General features: G+C 55.5%; 1 protein-coding gene across 8 annotated transcripts; it reads left to right on the forward strand.

Moving 5' to 3' along the window:
• Positions 1-379: 379 nt before the first annotated feature.
• Cfap410 (cilia and flagella associated protein 410) lies at positions 380-8,290 on the forward strand. Of its 8 annotated transcripts, none has more exons than XM_074072531.1 (8): positions 419-567; positions 953-1,140; positions 1,780-1,798; positions 2,671-2,717; positions 3,982-4,211; positions 5,157-5,325; positions 6,089-6,182; positions 8,024-8,290. In XM_074072531.1, exons 4-8 carry the CDS (start codon positions 2,689-2,691, stop codon positions 8,147-8,149), a joined length of 648 nt encoding a protein of 215 aa, XP_073928632.1. In that variant the 5' UTR covers positions 419-567; positions 953-1,140; positions 1,780-1,798; positions 2,671-2,688; the 3' UTR covers positions 8,150-8,290. The 8 variants fall into 8 exon arrangements, with proteins under 8 accessions (XP_073928630.1, XP_020023462.1, XP_020023461.1 ...); XM_074072530.1 differs by having other exon boundaries at positions 429-567; positions 902-1,140; XM_074072529.1 differs by lacking the exon at positions 953-1,140 and having other exon boundaries at positions 380-567; positions 6,092-6,182; positions 7,980-8,242.

Genomic DNA, 8,290 nt, shown 5'->3' on the forward strand with positions numbered 1-8,290 from the left:
AGGTCACCTCCATCTTTACCGGGCGTCCCCGAGGCCTGAGGCGTGTCTCCGGCACCTGCGCCTGGAAGTGCCCTGAACTTATCTCAAGAGATTAAATCGCTGTAAGTCACAACAGTGCCTGGACCGCCTCCGCACACCAGGCTAAGACTTCAGCCCGCCCCCAGCCGAGCACCGCCCACCGCGCGCCCCTGCGGTCGCGTTTGGATGACGTCAGAACAGGGCGCCTACGCATGCGGAAGACTAGGCGCGCGGCCTAAGGGGCGGGATAGCGAAAGGGGGCGGAGCCACACGCCTGGCAAAAAAAAAAAAAAAAAAAAAAAACCTCAGACCGTCATACTGCGCCTGCGCGACCGCGCCCTCTCATCAGGTTGCCAATGGATTCGCGGGATCCGCCCCTGACGACTCAGCCCCCGCCCCTTGGAGACCCGCAGCCACAGATTCCTCATCCTCAAGCCAAGCTAAGGGGCAGAGGGGCGACAGCCCGGCCGCTATGAAGCTGACTCGGAAGATGGTCCTTTCCCGGGCCAAGGCTTCGGAGCTGCACAACGTGCGGAAGCTCAACTGCTGGTGAGGCCGGGACAACAGGCGCTGCCCTGAGCGTGGCCGGTCCACCAGGGTGGGGGCGGGAAGGACTGGGAGCAGCGGAGACCCTGCCCGGCATGTCACCTGCTTGGGGCGAAAAGGCGGGAGAAGAGCGGAGACCCCATTCGACATGTCCTTCCGGACCCGACTGGCCGTCGCTGTCCCAGGCTGGTACCCACGGCCTGCCCCTCTTGACAAGCCTCGGTGACCAGGGGCAAAGTCACTCCCGAGCTTTCAGGCTCACCCTCAGGGGCAGCGTCTCTGCTTCCCGGCCTGGCACAGCTAGAATGACCCTTAAGGTCTGCTGTGGGGCTTTCAGGTACCTTTAGGGAGCGCATGGGCCCTCGGTGAACGTGTCTGATATTTGAAGTTGCAGCCACTGGGCACCAGGCCTGCAAGTAAGGTGGAAGGCCAAGACCATTCATAGCATTTGTAGAGGGAGAGAGAAAACCAAGACTAAAGTCATAATTCAGTCAACACCTTGCCTGTGGTGACAGCAAAGGACACAGGTGCTGTGGGCCAATGAAGACCAGGGCTCTTGGAGGAAGCAGCCTGCAGGTGAGGCCTGAAAGACCTACAGGTGCCCCTGGGGACTCGGTAGGGACATTGTGCCCAGTGCAGTGGGGAGGGGCTCAGTGAGAGCAGACCTTTGCTCCCAGAGGTCTCAGTACCCAGGCTGGAGGGACTGAGCTCTACAGTGTTCATTAAAAGCCATTCTCTCTGCCCTGGCATATCTGGTGTTTTGGCCACAGTTTCCCTCTGTCCTTGGCTTTCAGTAATGTCCCTCTTTGTTTGCAAAGGAATGGTCAGTGGTTTCTCTGTGCAGGGAGAAACAATAATGCTATTGCAACCCTTTAAAGTTTGCTTCATAAGTTGCATGTTTAGCCTTTGAACTTGGCCTCTTATAAAGACTCCCTTGTTTATAGCAGGGAGGGAACAACCCAACCAAGACAATGAGTAAATCTTTTTTGTGTCCTACGGACAGAGCAACCCCTACTGCTCCTTAGTCTGGAGAGCACCCCAAGCACCATACAGCTTTGTCAGAACCCAACCTGACCATTTCTGCCACCTTTTCCAGTTATCTGTGCCATTTAAATCACAGAATCTTAAGGTTTGTAGGTATTTGCCATTAATTTGGGGAATTTTTAAATATTTTATTCAACAAGATTAAAGTATATACATCTTTTCTTTCCCCAGGGGCAGTCGTCTCACAGATGTAAGTGTTGTCTTGATCAGCTCCAAATGGCCCAAGCCCCAAAAGCTATAGCGTCATCCCTGAGAGAACAAAGTGGCAAAGCTATGGCCATCAGTTCAGTCCCATGTCAATTGCTGGTCCTGCTCAGAGAGGCCACAGAGTCAAAGCTCTGCCCTAAGAAGGATTCCTGGGGAAGGGTAGTGGGTGGCTCATCTAAGGAGACCCGCTGTTGTCAGAAGCTCTCTGTGTGACCGCCTCTTGGTCAGCCACAGCTTCAGGCCTCCCACCCCACCCCACCCCACGGCAGACAGGCTAGCTGGATCTTTAGAGCTGGAGCTTGAGGGTCTGTGAAGACCTGGACACAGCACCTGGGCACACAACCCAAGTAGCAGCTCCCCTGTTTCATGGAAATGCCAGTGTTGATGTGGTCTGAGACCCATTTTCAAGCCTGTCTTCCTTTGGCCTGACTCTGTTGGCAAAGAGGACTTCCATCCTTTCCTTGTATCTCAGGGGCAATAAAAAGAAAAGTTCTCTGTGCCAAAACTAGGGCACCTTGCAGTCCTCACCTGATGTTCTTCAAGGGCATCAAAATTAATGAATGTTCTCTATAATTGGCAGCATTTGATAGCAATATCCCTCTAAAGTGTGAGAGAGAGAGAGAGAGAGAGAGAGAGAGAGAGAGAGAGAGAGAGACTGCTCCCTGAGGACAAGTCTGGCTAAGAGCATGACACCGAGCCCAGTGTGTCTTAGATTTCTTCTAAGAGATCTGACTGCCTGAGGCCATGCCCCGTACCCCCTGAAATCTGGGGCAGATTTCTCCCCTGGTCTGAGAGAAGCAGCATCAGAACACCAGTGCCAAGCAAGCTTGCCAGCCACATTCTTTCCCTCCCTAGATTTCCATATGCCGAGAGATGCCCAGCCTGGAGGTGATTACGCTCAGGTACCTGACTCCTATGTCATTAGACTCCTGGGGTGTGGAACCTGGGAGAGCCTCATGGCCCTCCTTTGGGACCCAGTCATGAGGGAAAACCTGGTCGCTCCCAGCACAGGCTGGGAGAGGGTGCTGGGGCCACAAAATCCTGGTTCTCCTGCAGCACCTGCACCCCATTATCCTACCTGGGCCCCCTCATGGCTTCCTCACCTTGATGTGTCCACTGCTCAGTGTTGGCCTTGACACCCCATCACCTGTGCATTCAGGGCCACAGTTGATGGTGGTCTGATAGTGATGAGCTGTGGCCTACCCTGGCCACATCTGCCTCAGGGACACCTTTCCTGCCTTTTTGGTTCTGTTACCTCTAGGAGCTCATCAGTCTTTTCATATTCCAAGATCTAGCACTGGTCAGTTCCTCTTCCCAGGCCATCAGCAACCTAGCAGACTAAGGAGACCTTGAAAGACCCAGATACTATCACTGGAGTTTGAGGGAGTTGGGGAGCATTTGGGGAAAGGGAAGAGCTCCCCATGCCCTTGCTTCCCTCCTACCCACTCTGGGTCACAGAGAGGGCGCTGACACTGTGGCTTCTGCTGCCTGCTAGATGCTGGTATGGACGCCTTCTACATGGTCAGCATGATGGTGTGCATGCCCCCACCAGGGCAGCCCTGCAGAAAGCAGCATTGTGGGTGTGACTGGCTCATCAGGCCACCCCTGGCTCTCGGGAGTCAGGAGGCTACTCAGCCACCTTTGAGCCAAATTCCTGCAAGTGAAAGCCCCATCTCTTTGTGGCAGTGGTGGGACAGATGCCGTCATGTCTGTGAGGACCTTCTGTTCTATGCCTCCTGGTGTTTTTCTTCTGTGGTGCTGAGTCCTATGTGACACAGAGTTTGTGTATACTTTTTGCCATGAGTTTTAGTCACTATCTAGTGACTAGCCTTGGAGCTAAGTGACTGTAAACCTTGGGGGCTTAGAGTCCTCACCTACGAAGCAGATGAAGCATCCCACCTCAAATGGTAGTGCCCTGAGCTAGCCTAAATACAGAGCATAAGCCTGCAGGAGCTGTTCCCACTGCACTGCAGGTTAAGGGCCTTGCCGTCCTTAGACGTGCTGCTTGCCACAGGGTCTTCACCAACCTTGACTCATTGCTTCTAAGGAGAGGGTGGTGGCTGTGGGCTCCCAAGGGTGCCTTTTTCTGATGCTCACAATTGATGTGAGCTCATACCAGTCTTGGAAGCCCTGCTTGGTTGGTCACTAACCTTGCTGCTCCCACAGCGTCAACAGTGTCTCAACCCTGGAGCCCGTGAGCTGCTGCCGACGCCTGAGTGAGCTATACCTGAGGAGGAACTGCATCCCCAACCTGGATGAGCTCTTCTACCTGAAGGACCTGCCGCACCTCAAGGTGCTGTGGCTGGCGGAGAACCCGTGCTGTGGCACCAGCCCCCACCTGTACCGCATGACGGTGCTGCGTAACCTGCCCCACCTGCAGAAGTTAGACAACCAAGGTAGGGTTGGGGACACGGCCTACACCTGACATGCCGAGGCAGACCCCATGGGGAAATTTCCCTGGTGCCCTGTTCCTCCTCTTCTGCAGCCCCCCATTTGAGAGGGCATAGGTGTCCCTCCCTCACACAGAAATCTTCTTAAGAGTGGCTCCCACAGAAGTGCTAGTGTCATATGACACCCAGACACAGCTGCCCAGCCTGGCGCTATGCGGGGTTCCCATATGTGACCCCACCAGTCAGGGGACACTTGAGGCCTTTCTCCTTGTGTCCTCCTGAGGAGAATTCTCCGTGCACCATGGCAGTCATGTGCAGCTGGTGGCTAGGTAGCACCTGCTGCTCCACAGGGCCTGCAGCTCAGCTCACTGGTCGCCAGGCCTCTGGAGCTTCGAGGAAGGCACTCCTGCTGCACCCTCACCATGGGCCATTTGTGCTCGTGCCAGTTCTCTGGCTCCAGGGGCTGTTTTCTGGTGAAATTGCAGTTTCTAGTCCTCACCAATGATACGGAATTTTCTCCCAAACAATTTTAATAGGAACAAAGCAAGGAGATTAAGTCATATATGCTTGAAATGGAATAAACATTGTGCCTCCTATTCCTTTTTACAATTTGTCTTGGGGCTGGTGTAGCTCAGTGGCAGAGTATCTGCTTAGCTTGTGCAAGGCCCTGGGTTCAATCCCTAGAACCACACTTAAAAATTTTTTTTTTGTCTCATTTGGGGTTTTTGCTCCTAGCTGAAGCTGGAGTTGAGATTCATAAGCATTTCTGTACATCTGCTAAGTGTCCCACGTGTACTTGGGCTGGCCATAAAGGGGGTGGGACTGACCACGGTGATGGATGACCAGCGTGCACATCAGAAGCAGGCTGTACTGAAGGCCCTGGGGAGGTCAGAGGCTACAGGTCCTGCAGCCACTTCTGATGCCCTTGCTTCCTTTGTCCTTCACCCAAAGCTGTGACTGAGGAAGAGCTGACGCGTGCACTGATGGAGGGAGAGGAGATCACCGCTGCCCCAGGCAGAGAGGGTGTGGGCAGCGGCTGCCCCAAGCCATCCTACACACTGAACTCCATCACTGCTGAGACTGGCCGGGGCCTGCTGAGTTACACTGAGGAGGAGGCAGAGTGAGCCCCACCTGTCCCTAGGGCACCCTACTTGTTCCCAGGGCCCTCTGCAGAGCCAGACAGGCTTCCTGTGTCTGCATCAGGGAGTTGAGGGAGGAGAATGAGCTGGGGCACTGCTTCAGTTTTCTCTGGGTGACTCCCAGTCCCCTCCAATACCGAGTTAAGTGGTTTGAGCACCTTCTGTCAGGCGGGAGGGGAAGAGGAGAGGAAACAAGTTCAGGCAAGGGCAGGACAGGTGCATGGGTCTGGCTGAGCCCTTCACCTCCAAGGGCAGTCTACTCCCTGTCATGAACATGCTTGAACAGAGTGACATCAGGAAGATTGGGCTCGTTAGAGGGGCCCCAAGCTGAGGTCCACCTGGCAGGTCAGGTCCCCTGCATACCTAATGTGAGCTCCATGGTGGGTGGCTACAGGCTATTCTGCGTCGGGTCTTTTCTGTGTCAGGGGGTGTGCTCTGGGGCCCTGGGTAGAAGGCATTACAGTTAGGTACCTGGCTGAGGAAGGATGCCTCAGTGGAATGAAATCAGCCCCGGAGCACCACTCCACAAGCTTGGTTCCTTAGGAGCTGCATAGGTGCCATCTGAAATGTTCCCAAATTGGGGTCAGCCTCCCTTCTGTCTCCTACTGTGTCCTGGGGCGACACCACTATTATGACTCGGTGTCACCTCCTTGCTGGGATTTGGCCCACAGATACCATCTCAAAAGCAACCAGCACCCTGAGCCCTCACAGCTTTGTGCATCTTCACCCTCTCCCTCTCACCAGCAGCATCCAGGGCCAGCTCAGCCTGAAACCCTCTGCCGGGGGCCCGTCTCCTTCCTTCTCACAGTGGGACATGCTGAGCAGTCACAAGAGTAAGGTGAGTGCCCACTCTTCCCTCTGCCCAGAATGCAGAAATCATGGGGATGGGGCACATGGTGGGGACTGACACAGCCAGGCTCCCAAGGGAAGCAGCAGCCTGGTTTCCAGGTCTGAATGAATGGGAAGAAAGAGAGGGTGCTTGAGGCAGAGGTGTCTTCAGGGCTGCGCTGGTTGCGGGAAAAACTACTGTGTCTGCCTCAGTGCTGGAAGCTTTCAGAACATCTGGGGATGTTTAGCCTCAAGTTGGCAGAGGTCTGCTGCTTGTGGAGAGTGCCCCAGCCTGGCCAAGGTGGCTGGAAGCAGTGTTGGTGCCACAGTGCCAGGTTAGATCCCAGGGCTCCAGGTTGGTAATGTAAGGTTAGGTCAGTAGCTCGGTGACAGTCTGAAGACCCAAAGACTCAGCACCTTCCCAGGCTCATCCCAGGTCCCTACCTGCTCCCCACCACAGCATCCACCTGGTCCTTGGGCTCCTTCCCCTCCCTACCCCTGAGGAGGAGCCTAGCATGTCTTCCCACACATGTCCCACCGTCAGTGACCAGCCACTTCCCTGAGCCCTTCTCCACAAGAAAATCTGCTCATCTGTAGAGGTGCTTATGTCTGAGTCTGTCCTCAGCAGTGAGCTCGGTTCAGGACCAGGGCCTCATGCTGCCCTGTACCCCAGACATGGGGGAGGCAGAGCTGCTCAAGCAGAGCCAGGCCTGTGAAGAAGACTGGCAGCCCTCAGTGCCACACTTGCCATCAGTCCTGTAGGACCTGGCTGGACCTGTGCAGAGCCATCAGTGCCCCACTCTTCCTTTGTACTCACAGATATCATGGACCAGGGATGCTTCAGTCAGCTACCACTTACAGTGTGTGTGGTTTGTGAGATGCAGAAAACCACAGGCCAAGGCCCCTCCTTTGCAGAGGGGGCTGGCCACCCTCTGGGAAAGCATCCCCCACCCCCAGCAGTGAACAGATTTGGTCATACTGAGGCATGGTTGGGAAGCACCCAAACCAGGCCTATGACCTAGTTTGCTAGGGAGCTGGGGGGATGAAGGATGTCAGCTCTGCTGAGGTGCCTGGGCTCAGCTCCACTCATCCCCTCTGAACAGCTGGAGCCCCACCCCTCTAGGTCACTGTCCTCCAGGATTCACTCCCTCCTCCACCCTCCAAGTGTGCACCCATTCTCCCACATGTCCTGAGGAGCTGGCAGGTTCAATTCCAGGAGAAAGTCTGAGCCCACAGGCTCCCTGCCCACACCTGGGAGACAGTAGGTCAGAAGGCCAGCCAGTCCACAGGCACATATAGGCAGCCTCAAGCTTGCAGCTGCCTGAAACAGGCACACCTGCCCCCAAAGAGAGGCAAAGGAGGCCAGCCTCTCCAGTCTGCTGTGGAGCCTCTTGGCAAGGATGCAAATAGCCAGGGGTGTGCAGGCCCTTGGAGTGCTGCCAAGGTCGGGGGTCAGAGCAGGTCCTTCACCAATAGGCCCGTTCTTCCTTTGGAATAACAGAGCTGCCTCTGTTCCTCCAGCCGCCTGTGTCCTCTTCTGTGCAGACACCTTCCCTCATCTTCCTGGCAGAAATGCCCTCAGCTCCTTGGGAACACAGACACATCCCTGGTGGCTCTGTGGGTGCATACATACCACACTGAGATGTCTGGGCCCTCAGCCTCTATGACTCAGTTTACCATCTGAAGCAAAGGCACAGGCTAAGGGCTACATGGGTCAGGACGGAGGAAGTAACGTATCAGAGTTAAGTTGTCACCTTCCTTGGTTGACAGCCTGGAAGGTCCTACCCTAAGACTATTTCCCACCCAGGGTGCTGCTGGCTGGGCTCCAACTCAAACCCTCTCTGCCCTCAGAATATCTTGACAGCCATTTTACTGCTGCTGCGGGAGCTGGACACAGAAGGACTGGAGGTTGTCCAGCAGACCGTGGCCAGCCGGCTCCAGGCACTGCACAGGCAGGAGCTGCAGGACATGGAGTGACCATCTCAGCCGTGGCCAAGGCCTTCACACACCCCAGCACCTGGACCCTGCACTGTCCTGTGATAGCACAGCCCCACCAGAAATCCTCCTTCTCTGCTCCCTGCACCAGAGCAGGGCAGGGGGGGTGTCAGGCACCAGCTG

Source organism: Castor canadensis, chromosome 5 (genome assembly GCF_047511655.1).
Source record: "Castor canadensis chromosome 5, mCasCan1.hap1v2, whole genome shotgun sequence".
NCBI lineage: Eukaryota > Metazoa > Chordata > Mammalia > Rodentia > Castoridae > Castor > Castor canadensis.

Coding starts and splice junctions, on each gene's coding strand:
- Cfap410 (XM_020167871.2), top strand. CDS start 491: ATGAAGCTGACTCGGAAGATGGTCCTTTCCCGGGCCAAGGCTTCGGAG. Junction 2,718..3,981: donor CTGGAGGTGATTACGCTCAG/GTACCTGACTCC, acceptor CTGCTCCCACAG/CGTCAACAGTGTCTCAACCC. Junction 6,183..8,023: donor TGAGCAGTCACAAGAGTAAG/GTGAGTGCCCAC, acceptor CTCTGCCCTCAG/AATATCTTGACAGCCATTTT.